Source organism: Molossus molossus, unplaced genomic scaffold (assembly GCF_014108415.1).
Source record: "Molossus molossus isolate mMolMol1 unplaced genomic scaffold, mMolMol1.p scaffold_m16_p_17, whole genome shotgun sequence".
NCBI lineage: Eukaryota > Metazoa > Chordata > Mammalia > Chiroptera > Molossidae > Molossus > Molossus molossus.
In genome coordinates this window covers 11,882,283-11,901,365 of record NW_023425352.1, presented here as the reverse complement: position 1 = coordinate 11,901,365, position 19,083 = coordinate 11,882,283, and the positions used below count along the sequence as shown (strand labels likewise).

The 19,083-nt window shown below is 37.4% G+C and overlaps 1 protein-coding gene across 1 annotated transcript in view; it reads left to right on the top strand.

Moving 5' to 3' along the window:
• Positions 1 to 19,083, top strand: part of ATRNL1 (attractin like 1) — a 545,834-nt gene that overhangs the window by 193,014 nt on the left and 333,737 nt on the right. Inside the window, exon 25 of the mRNA XM_036265661.1 lies at positions 10,131 to 10,192. Within this exon, the coding sequence (XP_036121554.1) occupies positions 10,131 to 10,192 (62 nt within the window). The remainder of the gene's footprint in view (positions 1 to 10,130; positions 10,193 to 19,083) is intronic.

Genomic DNA, 19,083 nt, shown 5'->3' with positions numbered 1-19,083 from the left:
TCCTTACGTTTTATGTCATTTCCTTCTATCATCCTTTGGTTCCTGTGTTCCCCGGGGCCACGTTCTAGCTGTTCTGCTCTTAGACAACAAACTGTTTGGTGTCGTTTACTCTGCCGGCATCCGTGGTCACTTTCTATGCAGACTGTTGGCAAAGCAGTCTTTCCAGCGGGCCTTGCTTGTCGGTTCCGATACGTCTCCTCCGGCTACTGCTGATCCAGTACTGCTGATCCAGTACTGCTTGTCCCGGGAAATGGCACCGCCCGCAGCACTGCGCCCGAACCCCAGACCTGGCTTTTATTATTGCTTCAGAGTTCACCAGTGGACAGGAGCACAACATCCACGTCATTCAATTGCACCGGCAGTAAATATTCCATTTTTTTTTCTTTTAAATATCTGGTGAATCCATTACTTTTTTTTTTTTAACCACCTACTGCCAAGGTAATTAGACCACTGCCTCATCCCGTCCAGGCTGTCGTACCCGCCTACCCGCCTACCCGCCTGTCCTGGGCATTGTTTCCTCCGGGACTCCGAGATCCCGCCAGCTGTGTGCCATGTTTTAGGTAGGCAGTAGATCTTCTGGAAAAGTCAGAGTTGATGAACTACAAATAGATGAAATGCAATATGAGTGTGAAAAGTACACTACTTCAGATTCTTTTAGCTACTAGTGTGAACTGAATGTTGTAAGTGTCTATATATCAATAAATATAGGATATTACATACATATCTATATAAAATATAAATGTGTATTTATATCTATCTGTAGACTTTGGGCAAAAATAAACAGAAAATTGTTTAAATTGGTTCTATTACATGGAAAAGATGAGTGAAATAATCTTAGTACTTATATTACATTTTCATTGAAATAGTTGTAGCTTCTCTTTTTAATAATGTAGATTTGATTACAGGTTGTATTATTAAATATGATTATATTTTTTTACCTACCTGTTATTCCTTTCCTCAGTAATCCGTTAATGTTTTAAATGTATTTTTAAGTAATTATTTTATTATCCTGTAAAACATTTTAGTGTGAATTACATGACAAACAAGGAGTCCTATTTATTGAAGTAAAGGGGAAGTTTTATCCTATGCATATTGTTTGAAAAGTAAGACTTATAAAACTAATGTACTGATACAGATATCCTTGTGTAATTTTTCCCCAAATTACCCCAAAGAATACATATTATTATTGTTGTTGTTGTCTTCCAAATTGTTAATAAGCTTGAGGAATTTATCATAAATATGTTAAAACATACTTTTGTCTTTTCTGTTAAGCTTCACTTTTTTGTCATGAAAACTAGGTTGGCATAAGTTTAAGAAGTAGTATTTGATATTGCTAATCAATTTTATAAATTACTTAACTAATATATTATACTAATCAGAAAATAGAAATGTGAGATAAATATTAAGTGATACTTCAGAAAAATATGATTGTAGAGCTCAATGGAAAGATTTTATGGCAGCTAAGATATAAGATTGGTTATGATGGGTGCAAATGTCTAACGATTAAGCAAAGAAAGATGTATCATACCAAGTTGATAATGTCGTTGCTGAGTATTGAAAACAGATTATATGGCTCACAAAGCTCAGATTATTTACAGGCCTTTAACAGAAAAAGTTTGTTGACTCCTTATTTAAATATTACTACTAATGTTTTTATTAGCAATAAAATTATTAGAATTATATAAGGTGGCTTATGTGTAAAATATGGTTTTCTAAGAAAATGACTATTCAGTCTTTCCATTTATAAAATGAATCTAAGAACTAAAGAAATTCTCCCAGTTCTTTATAGTAGCAAGTTTTAAAAAGAAGTCTAAATCTAGTTAAACTCTTTTTAAAAATGTAATAAATTCTTGTTCAATACTCGTATAGCTGTATCAATATTTTAGATATTTGCCCTTATAATTTTATTTTATAAACTTCTGTGATTTTTATATAATAGAAAGCAAACAGTTTTATAATCTTCATTATCATTTTTACCACTAAAATAATTTTAACCAGGTCCTGCACCTGTATATTGTTGGAAATTTGGAGTTTTTAAAAAAAATGTAGCAATAAATAATGCATATATATATGAAAGAGGCTCAACACGACTAGCTGTCAGATGTCAAGTAAACCATGTGAGATACCGCTGCATACCCACTGCAGTAGCTGCTGTTAAAAAGAGTGAAAATGCCACCATGTGTTGGTGAGGATTTGGAGTAACTGGATTCACATACATTGTCAGTGACCATGTAAACTGGTGCAGAGACTTTGAAAACGATATTGCTTATCTTAGCAAATGTATCCCACATTTACCATATGGCCAGCAACTCTGCTCCTAGTTATTTACACAAGAGAAACAAAAACAGGCTGCACAAAAAAGGCTAATTGCAAATATTTATAACTCCATTACTCATAAAAACCCCAAACTGGGAACAGTCCATAAATATAGTAACTGGAGAATGGATAAGCAAATTAAGACATATCCCTACTATGTAATACTACTCCACAATCAAAAGAAATGAAATATTTATATAAACATTGACATGGACACATCTTAAAAATACTGCGGGAAATGAAAGCAAACATGAAATGTACATACCCTGTGATTTCATTGATACGAAATTGTAAAAAAATAAAAACTAGAGTGCTATAAAGTAGATAGGAGTGTCAGGGTCTGCAGAGGGTTCAGCTGCAGAGTCGAAGGACAACAGTTTAGGGTGATGACACTGTCCTGTGTCTTCATTGTGGTTGCAATTATATGGCTTTGTAAAAATTGCGGAAGTCCAAGAAAATATGCATTACAAATGTAGTGTAATTGTGTTCACATTATACCTCAGTAAAGGTATTATTGGCCTGTAATTGTGAGTGTATTTCAAATGTCATGATTTTTCCAAATATGAAATATTTGAGTATTTTTGTCATTACAATATATAATAAATGATAACATTTCAAGAAAGAAAACCTCTTGTTTAACTTGCAGTCATCTCAGATTTCCCATATGATATGTTTTCTTGAAATCCAAAATTAAAATGGTATACATGAAAATTACTACAGATTAAATAATCCTCTCAACTCAATAACTTTAAAAATATTTAATACTCATTTAAAGAGTTAATAGAACGAAACTGTACATTCATGTAACATAATCTCTAAAGAGCCAATTTCAAATACGGATGCATAATTTATTTTGAGTCATTTTCTAGGAGGTTCACTATAAGAAGGTAGTAAACAATATAAATCAATAGAGGCATTACAATTTTTAAAGTAAAACCCAATGAAAGCAAAATAAAATTAAAGTATGTATGAATTATTCATAGTGAATCAAGATAAAAATAATAAATATACATAAGTTTAGATTGTGTACATGTGAATATATGTAGAAAATATATCGGAAATAGGTCAGTATGTATGTATTCCATTAAGCTCATCTTTAGTGAGTCTGACTTTCATGTTACTATTGGCATACTTAGATTACATCCATTAAACATTGTCAGTTGGCATAATTGACTACTACTTTTGGTTTTCTCTCATTTTGCCCCAAATCCTCTTAAACTAAACTTTAACTCTTTATACTTACAGCCTGTTTTACAAATCACAATTTCTCTAAAAAAAATGGTTTTACAAGCATAAATTGTGTATAGATTTCTATCTTAGCTACTACTTTTGCTATTGTATATTCTTGATTAATGAATTAAAACCTGAGGCTCTTCACGAAACCTCATAAATATGCTAGTACTATACTTAAGAACAGATAACATTACAAATGCAAGGTTTTATTTTGTCATTTTAAGGGGTCTGTTTCATTTTTTTAGTATTTATAAATTTTTTTGAGAAATATTTTGAAAAAATAATATTCTTTAGCTTCAAGCAAAAATGTTTTTGAAAAATATTCTTTAACTTCAAGTAATATACTCTCTGGATAAGTAGATATAAAGTTTTACATATTTTAACTGACATAATTTTGATATAAAAGTAATTCTTGTTTTATTGCAAAGCTTAACCTTTAGTTAAAATGAAACTGTTTTAAAACTTGCTACTTAGAACAGTAAGATATATATCTTTAGAGAAGTTACTGCAATTTATTTACTAAGCATTTATAAGTCAAAATTCTAGGTTCTTTACCAGTTGCAAGAAATGTATAGCTAAGCATCATAATTCCTGACTTCAAATATCTCGAAGTCAAATGGAGAGATAAGAAAGGTAAACTGATGATCACAGTCCAGTGTGATACACAGTCCACAGGTTTTAGGATAGTGTCGAATGTAAGAGCTGGAGTCATAGCACATTGATTTCCATTTTAGCTCTGCTGCCTGTTGCCGGGGTAACCTATAAACCTTTATTTCCTCAACTATAAAATGGATTTAATTATATTACCTATTTTATGTAGTAATTCTGATGCTTCAATGACTTAGTCTGTGAAAAGCCCTTAGGCCAGTGTCTGGGCACTAGTGAACACTTTATGAATGTGAGAGCTGTTTTTTTGTTCCGTTGTTGTAGCAGTACTGTTGCAGAAGCATGTGGCAGGGACAACTGCAGTATAATTGAGGCCACCAAGCAGACAGGATCTGGAGTAGACCTGCCAGGCAATGAATCATTTGAACTGGAGTTCCCCAAAAGAAGAAAGTGCTCGGGTCAGAGAGAGTAGTTCCTGCCCAGCTAGGAACAGAGGTTGCCAGCGGATGGGAAGAGTTGGAAACTGCTAGTACTGCTATCTGATCAGACTGCGGAGTCTGTGCCGTGTGTGAGAAAGAAGCGAGGGCCACACTTTGAAGATCATTATACGCTATCTCAAGGGGGTTGGAGTCCAGGCTAAAAGTGACAGGAAAAGACCGAGGAAATTTCAGTGGGAATGAAGGACTGTGAAGAGGGGAATTACAGACATCTCTTTCCGATCTAAAAGAGCTTTTTTCAGCTGGGTGGAGTGACCAGAGGGTTATGAAATTGAAAGTCAGTTAAGTTTTTACATCAAACCAGGAGGGAAGTTCTGAGCGCCTTCACCAAGGCATTTATTTATTTGCTCTAAAAATAACTAAACCCATTAAATTTTCATGGACAATCCTTGAGGATTTATAATTATTGCAATTTGTGTATTTATACAGATTGGTTAATATGTTTATTCTTCAGAAATAGTTTTTATTCTATCTTTTAAATATTATTGTTTTCCATTTAACCTCATTGTTTGAAATATTACTTTGTCAGGAATGATACATATTACTATATCAATTAGCAGTGTGTTCTTTTCTGTAGGAAGTTTTTGCTTGCTCGGATAGATTATCACAGCTGATAATATCTAGTAATGGGCAATTTCATCTCCAGTTGCTTTAAATTGTTTAAAAAATTAATAAATAAAAACCTAATGAAATCTTGAAATTGCTTGCCTGAAACGTAACCTCGTTGTCTGAGATGTTACTAGTTGACTAGCTTCCATTATGTCTTCATTTTGAAAGACTGCAATCTAAATAATAGTTTTAAAAACCTCTCTTTTACTTTGTTAGATGAACTAGATAATTTTATCACATCTCTTTATACTTATTTCAAATATATCAGAATTTATTTATGGCAATCTGACATTTGCAGAAACACATGAATTTGTCCTTCATAATAAGAGCAAGTAAGAATATCAGAATAAGAATTCTGATATTTTGTGCTAAATATCAAGCTCTTAATCTGTTTCTCTATCCAAATGCATGTAATGCAACTTTATTTGTTGAATCATAGATTCAAAACGTTGATTGCTATTATTCAATGAAAAATGTAGCATTACTTAATTTGAGTTTAGACATGTATTCAATGTGAATTTGCATTAAAGCTCAAATGGACAAAATATATTATCACTGTTGCCATAGTTTCAGTTAACTCAGTATTTTAGCATTCACTTTATCAATTATTTGGGGGCAGTTTAAAAACAGGGCAAATGAGGATATTATTAAATTTTACTATTAATCGGTCTCTTGATTTTGATTAACTTTTTGAATAACTATTGGATAACTTGAATAAAATCATTACAGAAAAGGAAATTTCAAGGTACTTTTATGCAGACTTAAATTTTAAAATTAATTTAAAATATGACTTGAAAAATCTTTTTATATTTTTTATGGAAATGACCACAGAGCCAAAATGGTAACATATTGATATCTGTAAAGGGCCATGTTCTAGCCATATCACGTCTATAGGAATCTTTCTAAACTAAAATCTAATTTTAACATCTTAGGGTCAGAAATGTTCCATATTCTCCTAGAAAAGTACTGATTTAGGGTGTTATTGATTTGTCTCACTGTTTTCTAAGTGAAATTGGCTAAATGATCACTGTTTTTTGTTTTTTTTTTATCCTCACCCGAGGATATTTTTCCATTTTTTGTACAGATAGAGTGGGAGGGAGAGAGAGGAAGGGAGAGAGAGAGAAACATCGATGTGAAGGGACACATCGAGTGGCTGCCACCCGCACAACCAACCAGGGCTGGGGACAAACTGCAACCGAAGTACGTGCCCTTAGCGGGAACCGAACCCAGGTCTCTCCGGACCGCAGGCGGACGCTCTAACCGCTGAGCCAAACTGGCCAGGGTGTAAATGATCACTGTTTTAAGGCAATCTCATTTGTTTTTTCATTGGATAAAAAATATTTCAGGTAATGACAACTGTTTTAGATGAGTGTGATCTGATCTAATTTACTTTCTAAAAGAAGTTCCTAGAAGCCAACATAGTTAAATGTGTTCATTGTTGAAGGTATGGAACTGAGGTAAAAATACATAGGAAGAATACATATTTTTGATATCTTAATTTAAAAATGTTTTAGCTAAAATTATAAATGGTAGAGTTTATAACAATTTTGCTGTACTTAAAGACAGACAAAAACTCATAGAAACAGACCGCTTCTGAACTCTATAATAAACATAAATTTTATAAGTAAAATATTTAATAGTTTATGATATCAAATTAGCAGGTACTTATAGTCTATTATTTATGAAATTTATGAAAGAAAACCTTATAGACGATTTTAATGGTTTTCAGGATAGCATCTGGACCTACTTACTAGCATGGCTCTCAATAAGGATACATGAAATCTTAAAAACACCCTCTGACTTCAGTGAGACCATCCGTAACTGCCGGATCCAAATTAGCCACACTTCCTTTCATTTCATCTCATTACCTTTTAATTTTTTCACAACACTGATCACTGTTGAAAATCATGATATCCACTTCTGAGTTTACTTGGTTGTTACGTCACCTGCTATTGAATGCAAACTCCAGGAGACCAGGGACCTCATCCTATGTACAGGGGTCACCGGCGCTTAGAACAGAGTTCGCTGCCGCAGTGTTTCTGTGAAAAATTTCTCATGATCTAAATGGCTCAATAAATAATTTTATGTCTGCTTGATTAGATAAGTTTGGTAAGAGATCGATATTAAAATTTTATTTCATAGTTATGTTATTATCAAATTCTACTTGTTTGTCTAGACATTGTGTTTTTATTTGGCTGTTTTTGGTACATACAGGTTTATTATTGTTATGTAGTCTTTGTACTTTATACATTTTATTTGACCAGGTTTTGACTTTGAATTCTACTTTTCTGTAAATATTATCCTTTATGCCATTTTTGTTTTTATGTGCCTATTGTTTTCTTCATAATACCTCTGTATAAAAACATAAAACTGAATTATACTATTTATTTATATATTTTTTTAAAATCCTCGCCCAAGGATATTTTTCCATTTATTTTCAGACAGCATGGGAGGGAGAGAGAGGGAGGGAGAGAGAGATCGAGAACCATCGTTGTGAGAGACACATCAATTGGCTGCCTCTCGCACAACCCTGACCAGAGTCAGGGACCAAACAGAAACCGAGGTATGTGCACTGGATCAAAATCGAACCTGCGACTCTCTGGTCCACAGGCCAACGCTCTAACCACTGAGCACAACTGGCCAGGGTCTGAATTATGCTTTTTAATGTACTGTGGAAATCTCTGTCTTTCAATGTGGATTCAATCTGTTCATATTGAGTGTAGTTGCTTATATACTTTATCTTATTCCTTAATGTCTTATGAATTATTTATTTTATTTCTTTCCTTTTTTCCTTCTTTTTCCATATATTTTCTAAATTATTCAAACCTTTATTGCAGCCACTTTATCCCCTTTTTCATTTAGATGTTTGCAACACTGTCTAAGGTTACCTGTTACAATTTATCTTAATTAAACCAACTCTATTTATTATGATTTAAAAATAATTATTCTTTACTATCCTGTTAGTTTTCAGTTGCTGCATCTAGAATTCTCTTTTCATGGATTTAAATTACTGTTGACAATATTGTATGCTAAGCTCTGTTTTTAACACGCTCTCATGGACAGTCACCTGGGGAGAAAATTTACTTGAATGTTTTCCAATTTAAAAGAGGTTTTAGCCCTGGCCGGTTTGGCTCAGCAGTTAGAGCATCAGCCTGCGGCCCAGAGAGACCTGGGTTCAGTTCCCGCTAAGGGCACGTACCTCGGTTGCAGTTTGTCCCTGGGCCTGGTTGATCGTGTGGGTGGCAGCCACTCGATCTGTCCCTTTCACATCAATAGTTCTCTCTCTCTCTTCCTCTATCCCCCTCCCACTCTATCCAAACAAAAAATGGAAAAATGTCCTCGGGTGAGGATAAAAAGATTAATTAATTAATTAATTAATTAATTAAAGAGTTGTTTTGCTGTTTTTTTTTCTTTCTGAAATTCTTTAAGACAGTTTCACCCTTAACCAAATTCCCTGCAGCAGCAGTCTTTCCTCCGTTGCTGCATAAGTGCTTTGTTGTTCTTCAAATGCTTCGCAGCTTCTCGGCAGTGAATGTCACTACGCTTTCGTGTGTGTGCCAGATATTGAACCCTATTCTCAAACGACTGTGTTTTTTTTTTTTTTTTTTTTTTAATGTTAGAAATACTGATATTTCTCTTTTTAGAATGTCATTTAAATTCCTTAGTGTCACCGCCTTGCACTGGAAGCTAGGGCAGCAGTGAGGCTGACCTCCTTTGTCTCCTCACTCATGGGCTCTACCCTCCTCTGGCTGTGTCCAGTGTCTGAAGATGGTTTTGTTTTTTTAAGACATATTTCGTATAGGTTTCTAGTTGTTTAAGGCAAGAGAGAAATCGTATTCCCGTTAGCGCATTTCTGCTGGAAGTATAAATTCTATTACATGGTTCTGAAGATTTACATAAAGGTTATTAAAGAAAAAAGAAATTTCAGTGCCTTAATTCCTAATTGTTCAGTATCAGTCATCAGGGAAAATTTATTAATGTTTATCATCATCTTTATACATTTTAAAAGTATAATATTTAGTATGTTATATCTGCTATATGCCAGACATATGGCACGAATTTTATTTCTATTAATTCAGTTCATCTTTCTTCTATGAGGTAGGTACTTTTATTATCAGCATTTGACATATAGGACGACGGAAACACAAAATACGGTTTTCCCAAATATTGACACCTACTAAGTGAAAACCTGGATTTCAAAGTCAGATAATCTTTATTCAGGTGCTGCAGCGTTGACTAACTCAATATATAATTCTTCCTCAAGAAATGTGTTATAGTATAATCTCTGTAATGTGAACAGAAAGAGAAAAACTTTAGCTTATTGGCTGGTTGCACCTCTCAAAATTCATTTTTTTTGTGAACATGAACTTATAAAATGAGGTGACATGTTTGATCCTGTGAGTTATGTAACAAGATAGTTGCATGTAGGCCTGCGGATTCCCTAGACAAGAATGCGCAAGAACAAACAAATCCCCTCAATTTCCTTAATGGAGTTTGGCTTACAAGCAATGATCCATTATATTAATGGAAATGTGATTATTATTAGATGAAGAAATTCATTTGCATGATTTAGTTAGGCACATTTAATATGTCACAAGAGTTCACAGGAACTCTTGGCATTACATTCTGGAAGTCATTTTGTATTGGTTTCCTTAAACCATTTAATTTTAGAACTTAGGCAAATGTTATCATTAGTAGTTGAATCTATTAGATGTTCTGGATAAAAATTTGATCCCAGCACGAATGATTTCTGATATGATGATTCATTTTTCTTGATTGTTTAAAAGTATTGTATTTACAAAGGCTATGAAACATCATCACCATGTAGATTCAGTGAACTTCTAATTTTCTTTCACTTTGGTCTTTCAGATCGCATTTTCACAACACAATACGATCATGGATCTCGTGCAATTTTTTGTCACCTTCTTCAGGTAATTGCTTTTATTGACTTTGAATTTGTTAAACCCATATTTTGATGTATGTTCTGTCAATCTGTTAGGTAATTTATCAAGTCTTAAACCTGAAAATATCCTACATTGTGTCTTGAATAGTTTTATATGCTTAAATATATACCACAGAGCAGAAGAAATACACTTGAAATGTACTTTTGCAAGATTATTTTGCTGTTGTACTGTTTTAGTTAGTGGGTTCAGTGGAATAAGGATAACTGTGTTCCCTGTCACGTCAGTAATGAAAGCCTGCTATTGATTAGGGACATCTCCTCAAATTAAATTAATTCAATGGTTTCTTAGAAAATTATCGTATGTGCTTAGCAATGTGCTAAAACCTACAGGGGATAAGAAAAAGCATGTATTTTATGTTCGCAAAGAGTTTATAATCTGGGAGCACTAAATACCTAGGACATCAGTTATTTGAGATAGCAGCAGCAGGTTCATAAAAAAGGGTTTCGTAATTAACCAACTTTGGAAAATGTGTGTCCTAAAGTTACATAGGACCCTTTTCATTTGTTTTTAACTTAGATTACTTCTCAGAGTTTTTTATATGCTAATTGACAGTGTATCTTTCTAAAGGAGAGGAGAGAGTTTGAAGCATTTCTCAAAACATGAAAACTCTTTTCCAGGAACGTTTAATTTCTGTGAATGTAAACAAGGAAGCACTGGGCTAGGAGAAGAGGTTGAGTTCGGTGTTATAGCATCTTAGAGCATCTGGACTGGAAGGAATGTTCCTTCTGTTAACATGATCATGACATGGACAGCTTACATGGATCCGTGGGGTGCCTCTGTGCAAACTAGACAAATGTGACTCCTGCTTCCAGCAGACACAGCCCCACAGCCCAGCACACCCCTTTACAGATGGGGCAGTCTGAGTTTTGACCTTCACTCACCAAGTCGGCTGTGCTGCCTTGTAGGGTACCGATCCCCGCCCCAACACAGACGATAGGCACGCACTCCCCTGATCACAAAGTAACCGGTCTTGCTTGTCTTGTCCGGCCGCTAGACGGGTGTTCCCAGTGCCTCCCCACAGAGGTCAGCAGGCATTTCTGTGGGGGCCAGAGAGGAGACATTTCAGGATCTGTGGGCCATGCGGTCCCCGCTGCGTGTCTGCAACTCCCTTGCGGTGGCGCCGGAGCAGCCACAGCGTCAGAAACAAACGCCAGTGGCCAGGTTCCAGGACACCTTTGTCACAAAAACAGCTGGTGGCAGAGTCCGGCCCCAGACACGATTTGCCCGGCTCCTGGTCCAGCTCACGCCTGAATGCCTGTAATGACCGAAGCGCACTGTCCCCCGAGACAGCGTTTTCTATCTTCAGAAAACCAGTTGTTCTTCATAATGGAGATGAAATCCGTGTCCCTCTAATACCTCTTCTAATTCCTCCATACGGGCCCATTACACAGAAAGTCTGCTCTCTCCTCCCCCCGGTTCCCGGACTGACTTCTGCTGTCAACAGAAGTCAGTGGACCCCGTGCCGTGCTGGGGTCCCCGAAACACGCAGGCTTGTCTCCGTGCCTTGAGAGGGGGAATGTCCAGACTTGGATGCTAGGAACATGTTTATCACTAACATGTGTGCAAAGCCTATCTGTGCTTTACATTTGTCCCTTAAAAGTGAAATCTGAGGGAACATCTTAAATATATTTAATGTTTTATGACTTTGTACTTCTGAGTATAAATGGATTTTAAGGCTATTAATTACATTATAATATGTTTTTGGAAAGTATTAGAAGTTAGAATCAATTGAGCATTCTTTAATGCATCAAAGTAAAACTTTTTGATACAGAATAGTGTGGATGGAAATATACTGAGAAGTTCAGCTCTGTGTAAAAATTCACAATGCTGAATATATATGTAAATTATTTAAACGTTGAAGGTTTTATCTGAAGCTTTTGAATGTGTGTGCATATTTAAGTTTAATAGTTCTTTTATTAAATAAAAGAAAGCTAATGTTAATGTATGCCATGTCTTAGAGATGGTCTTATTTATTATGTTGTCATCATGAACAAAGTGAAAATAAGTATTCTAATCATTGAGTGAGAGAAAAAATATTTGACATTTTTTTTGTCATTTAAATTTCTTTCAGTAGTGAGATGTAAATTAGTATTAAAATTGACTCATTGTTAAGAAAAAACATGGACAGAATATTTTGAACTTTTTAGTTTTTTTTTTTTAAATAAGGCCAATGATAAATTTTAAAATAGAGTTTTTCTAACCAAGTTATTGAAGTAACAGAGGTAGGTGTGTCAGCTTTTTGGCTTAGCCATGATTCGATGGAGGCCAGTTCACAACTGTCAGTGTTTTGACTTTACATATTAGGCATAGTTCTGGTGGTAAATGTAATTGGGCCAGTATTGGGGAGATCATTTATAGACATAGCCTGGCTCTGATGTTAGCGTCCTGTGCCATCATCAATAGGTCACTTAACGTCTCTACATCTCAATCCTTTAATATATAGAATTAAAGAATTTTGTTGTTGTTGGAGTCTATGGAATAATAGAATAAATAATTAGAAAACTAAAAAATTATTTAAGAAATAAACACCTTCTTCTGGTATGCAAAATAGGAAAGTAAGTCTGTGTGAATCGGAAAAATCTGAATTATTTATTTTAAAAGAAGTTAAGGTTGATAAATTAAATGGCCATATCGCATTGCCCCTGCACCTTTTAGATTTTTAATGGTGGTAGTAATTTTCACTATCCCACTGGGTGACACATGTTTTTGACTTACCATCTTGACCAGATGGAGGGTAGTTTCAGAAGTTGCCACTTGGTCTTTCCCACTGTGATAGGTCTTACCACACAGGCCAGGGACACAATGTAGGGGTTAGTCTAACTAACTTGAATGTAAATTATAATTACACACCGGAGAACTAGGTAAATTATCACTAGGTAGATCCACAGACACAGTTGGCATGCTGTGAATCAGAATTTGCCAGAATATGTTACCCGGTCCCAGAAGACACCCCAACTCTGTAAAACAGTGCCATGATGACATTTTAGTCCTTGAATATCTGTGACATTTCTAACCCTATGTCTAATAGTAATCAAACTATCTACTTATTCCTCTTGCACTGTGTATATATAGAAATCACATAAAGGTCCCTTCAGGTATCATCTTCAAAATGTTTCAAGATGTCCTTTCTTCTATGGACCCAGCCATCTGTTTAGTCAGTGGGTTCTGGATTTGTAAATTAGCTAATCTGGGAACTGAGCAGAGGGTCATTGTTTTCTATTGGGGTGACCACCCCCAGCCCCCTGTTCTTTCATTCTTACTTAAAATAAAACTAAATGTTAAATAGTACCATTGTTTGCTGTCCACCTAGTATGCCCTTCAAGATACCTTGCATTTTTAATAATCTCTACAGCTCCATCCCAGCACGTTCTCTACGGTCAACTTCTCTTTTCCTTTCTCTTTCATATGCTAGGGCAACTCAGGCATTTCTGTTTCACTTTGCCTTGGTCATTACTTTCTCCGGGCTCCTAAGAGTCCCTCCGGCAACAGGTTTATCCATCCCCTGGAGTTCTCATTAGGGCATCACATCTCCTGTGGCCCTGAGAATATACACCAATATTCATGAATTCTTGCTTATTCATATTTACATTCCATCTGCCTTGATCAAATACCACCCAAATCCATTTGCTGTCATACTCCCCTGGCTTCCGCCAGCTCGTGCTAGCTAATTCTTGCAGCTCTTTCAAGTATGTGATTTCTTCCCTTTCGTATCAGGCCAGTATGGATTATGTTGTCATTAAACCCTCATCATCAATCCAGCAACCAAGAGAGGAGGTGGTGGCAGCTTGTTAGGGGAGCATCTGTTGGCTCTGTTACTAGAGAAGGGAGATATAGAGCCAGCATCCTCAGAGCATCCATCTAGATATTCCATTCCAGACATCCCGGTCCCAGGTTTTTCCAACCATGGCCCTCATCTTGCATAAGAAAACTGCTTTGGCTGAGCATCCTGTCATTTTTTGGAGCTCTGTAGCCTTGCAATTAGATAATCAGCCGGCTGCTCATCCATACTGGCTCTTCACTGTCAGAGATAAGGGCCTCAGCTATAAAAGACACCCTCTGGCCTACTATGTAGCCAGTGATGTTCATGTCCTTCAGTCTCTCATTATCCCTCTGCCCGTAGTAACACAACATGGTAGTCATCAACCAACTCTCTTCTGAAGGTGTTTTCCCTAGATCACCGCTGGTGAAATCTTTAGCAGTTGAAGCCTCTTCCAGAGACCGTCTGTGCCCCACCTACCAATAAGATTAGCATCTTTTTAGCCTGGTAGGTAATGAATGAACCAGTTCCAAATCCCCATTTTACCTTCTGATTACCCAGACCGCAAGTCCTCAGAGAAGAGGCACCAGAATGGGATTAGACATGCAATCAGTGTATCGGGGGAACTGCTCTAAGGGGAAGAGCAGGGGAGAAGGCGGGAGACCGTTTGGACCACATTGTCCACCTGACCCTCGTGAAGTCGAACAGGAGGAAAAGGAAGTTGAGTGGAAGAGCTTGAGAGTACAGTGCAGGTCTAAGAACGTCTGCCAGGACCAAGGGCAAGTCCTCGGGCCGAAACACCCGCGAGAGTTCTGTATCTCCCAGGATCAGGCCTGCCTTGCTGTCACTGCCGTGCTCGGTCACTGACCGAATAGCTCCTGGGATGTGTGGCTTCAGCCTGAACTGATGGATCTCAGAGTGCAGTAGCTGGACTGATTGATTAGGTATGCTCTCTGTAGTCAGAGATCAGAGAGACACGCTTTAATGGTTGCCACAACAGACGTGTCTGTTGCTTAAAGACTTGGTAGTACAGACCTAGAAAACCATATGAATTCGGTACAGTTTTTTTAATTTGTTTTTGTATTTGATGTTTTTGTGAGGAGACTTTTTAGTTTCTGATTAAATTATATTAAAATATTTATGTCTTTTCAGGTTTTCTGTTTTTCTTGATAGAGTTGACAATTTTCTTTAGGAAATGGCCCACTTCATTTTATTTTTCAAATAAGTCACAATTGCCTTCCTTTTTAAGGCCAGTACACTGCATGTATGTACCATGTTTTCTTCATCCATGTGTCAGTGGATCTTGAGCTGCTTCCATGTTTTAGCTATTTTGAATAATGCTGCTATGAACATGAGTGTGCAAATATGTAATCCAGACCCCACTTTCAGCGATGTGGGTATGTACCCCAAAGTGGAGGTGCTGGGTCCTGTGGTAGTTCTATGTTGAACTGTTTGAAGGACCCTCGTACTGGTTTCTGCAGCAGTTTTATCACTTTGCCTTCTCACCAACAGTGCACGAGGGTCGCACTTTTTCTATATTCTCACCAGCACTTACATTTTTCTCTTTCTTGATAGTAGCCTTCCCAATGGGTGTGAGGTGCTGTCTCCTCGTGGTTTTGCTTTGCATTTCCCGAGTGGCTCGCGAGGTGGAGCATGCTGCCGTGAGTTGTGTGTCATCCGTACAGCTCCTTTGCAGGATGTCCGTGCAAGTCCGTGCCCACGTTCGAATTCGGCTGTTTGTTCTGTTGTGGAACTATAGGAGCACTCTGCGTATTCTGGGTGTCAGTCCTTCTGAAAAGCTGATGTGGCACAGAAGAGTCTGGAGCAGAGGGGACAGCAGAGAGGGTGCTGATGGGAGTGGGCCATTCTCAGTTTTGTTAGCAAGGCCAAGAGTGTCTGTCGGTGCTGTTTGCTGTAAGAAAACCTCTGTGGGGAGAAACCTCATACTAAACATAAAAATAAATTCCAGGAGGAAAGGAAAAATGACGAAGTATTTAGAAGATAATGTAGGAATTCTTCTTCAGAACCTTAGCATAGGAAAATTTTCTTAAACAGGATACACAGAGTGCTACAATGAGATTAGACTACAGTAAAAGTAACAATTTTTGTCATTACATGTCGTAGTATTATGAAAAGTTAAACCACACAGAGTTTTAAAGTATTTACAACTTGTATAAAGGACAGAGGCCTTATATTCACAATATAGAACTCAGACACATCTATAAAAGCAGTCTGAAAACTCAGTACCCCCCCCTGTACCCCCAAAAATGCACTGTTAAGAGACTTGAACAAGCACTTCATAGAAGAGGATATCTTGGGGCTAACAAAATAAATGAAAAATGTGCCCAATTTAATTTTTACTAGGGAATGAAAATTAAAACTGCAATGTTATACTGTTTACTATACACCCATCACAGTGGCTAAAAGAAAAAGATAATACCAAACATTGGAGAGTCTGTGGAACTAAAAACACTTCTGGTAGTCTAGAAATTGGAGCAATAGCTTGGAAGACAATTCGACATATTAAATTTGAGGGTACACATACTCAAGTGATACACACACTTCCATTCCATCCAAAGCCATGGGACACATATTTACCCAAACGTGTTTTAAATGGCCCCAAACCTCAGAATATCACAAGTGTCCCCCAAATAATAGAATGGAAAGATTGGGGACAATGAAAGAGAATAAACTAATCCAAAAAGGATACTGTGGATGGCACTCAGAAACACAATGTTGAACAAAAGAAGCCAGAAACAAAAGAATAAATACTATAGGATTTTATTTGTGTAAAATTTAGAAATAGGCAGAACCAAACTGTGATATTAAAAATGAGTTTCAAAGTTACCTTTGAGAGGAGGGAATGGGTAGAGTACTGTTTCTTTGTCGGAGGGTGGCCAGGTGGGTATGGTCTCTTTGTCGGAGGGTGGCCAGGTGGGTATGGTCTCTTTGTGATAGTTCATTGAGCTGTTCACTGATGATCTCTGTGTGCATGTTACGTGTCAATGTTTTAGGGAATTGTTTTTATTTATTTATTTGTTTATTTTTTATTTATTTTTGTTACTGTTGTTTTTCCCTTTTCTCCCAATGACACCCCCCGCCACCCCCCCCCCTTCCCAGTGTTGTTGTCTGTGTCCCTTGGTTAGGCATATATGCATATAAGTTCTTTGCTTTATCTCTTCCCGCTCCGAGGAGGAATAGTTTTTAAAAAGAACATTTTAAAATATTAAGAGAATTTTGTAGTTAAAACTTCTTTTCTAACTACGTTTCAAAAGGTATTCTTTAAATGAAAATTGAACGTTGAAAGGAACTTTTACCATTTTTGTTGAAAGTTTGGATGATTAAGGTACTTTCCAGGTAGGTTATTTGCAACAGGAGTAGGTAACTAGGGAGATATTTCCTACAAGATGTTTGTCTTTCTAATACCTTGCCAGGCTTTCGTGGACTCCATCTTCTGTAAAACACTTCCAGAAAGGGTTGAAGAGTCAGCAGAGATGTTCTGTAGATTTGTGAATCTGTTAGCAGTTCTGGGGAGGTCCATCTGGGTGTTTTTTAATGCATTTATGTAAATGATTCCTGAAGTGGGTTTTATGGATTCTTGTCCAGCCTTCCCGTAACTCCTACCACCAGCTTAGTGGGCAAAGCCTGTGAGCGCCCAGACCTGGCGTAGCCCGTGGCTGGGGAGGAGTGGGCACCTGCCGTCGGTGAGGTGGCAGTCCTGGCACGCTGCCCGTCCTTGTCCTGAGAGGGAAACACGCCCGACAGTCAGGCCATGCGCAGCAGACTGTGGAGTTGAGAGTCAGAGACACTGGAGCCAGGGCCCTGATCACACAGACCTGGACGGTGTTCTTCCTTTGGAGTTGAGTAGGTCTTAGTCTGCTTCGTCTCCTCACAAATTGCTGCAGACTGAGCGGCTTTAACAAGAAAATCTGCTAAACCCCCCACGTCTGGAGGCTGGAAGGTTCGAGATCTCAGTGCCAACGTGGTTGGCTTCTGGTGAGCGTCTCCTCTTGGCGTGCAGATGCCTGCCTTCCTGCTGGTGTTCACATGGCTTTTCCGGTCCCTGTGCGAGGAGGAAGTCCACAAGCAGCCGGTGTCTCTTTTCATCTATTCATTTTTCTTTAACTCATTTATGTTTTCTTTAGTTAATTAATTTTTGTTACAGATGTTTCTCCTGTTTCCCCATTGACACCCTCCTCCTGTTCCCGCCCCCGCCCCAGCATTGTTGTCTAGGTCCATTGGTTATGCTTATATGCATACGTTCTTTGGTTTATCTTGTTCCTCCCCTCCCCCCCTTCCTCTGAGGTTTGTCAGTCTGAACCCCACTTCTGTGTCTCTGCATCTATTTTGTTCATCTGCTTATTTTGTTCATTATATTCCACAAATAAATGAGATCATGGTATACTTGTCGTTCTCTGACTGGCTTATTTCACTTAGCATAGTACTCTCCAGGTCCTTCCATGTTATCTCAAAGGATAAGAGATGTTTCTTTCTTACAGCTGCATAGTACTCCATTGTGTAGATGTTCCACAGCTTTTTTATCCATTCGTCTACTGATGGACACTTGGGCTGTTTCCAGATCTTAGCTATTGTAAATAGCGCTGCTATGAACATAGGGGTGTATATATTCTTCCTGATTTGTGTTTCAGGCTCCTTAGGATATATTCCGAGAAGTGGGATCACTGGGTGAAATGGCAGATCCATTTTTAATTTTTGAGGAAAGAAATATTCTTTTCCATAGCGGCTGCACCAGTCTGCATTCCCACCAGCAGTGTACTAGAGTCCCCTTTTCTCCACACCCTCGCCAACACTTGTTGTTTGATGATCTGTTGATGGCAACCATTCTAGCAAGTGTGAGGTGACACCTGTGATTTCTCTATCCAGTGGTTGGTTAGCCACATGCTTAGTGTTCTCTTCGGAACAGGGTTTCTCAATTCTTTCTGTATGGCTAGACTGAGAATTTCCCAAATCCCAAATTCTGGTTCCCTTTGGCCTAACAAGTCCTCCTTCAGTTAATCTGTCTCCTCTTGCATTTTACCCTGAGTAGTTACGGGGCGGGGCCACATCTTCAGTGCTTTCCTTACCAGCCTCTGATGCTGAT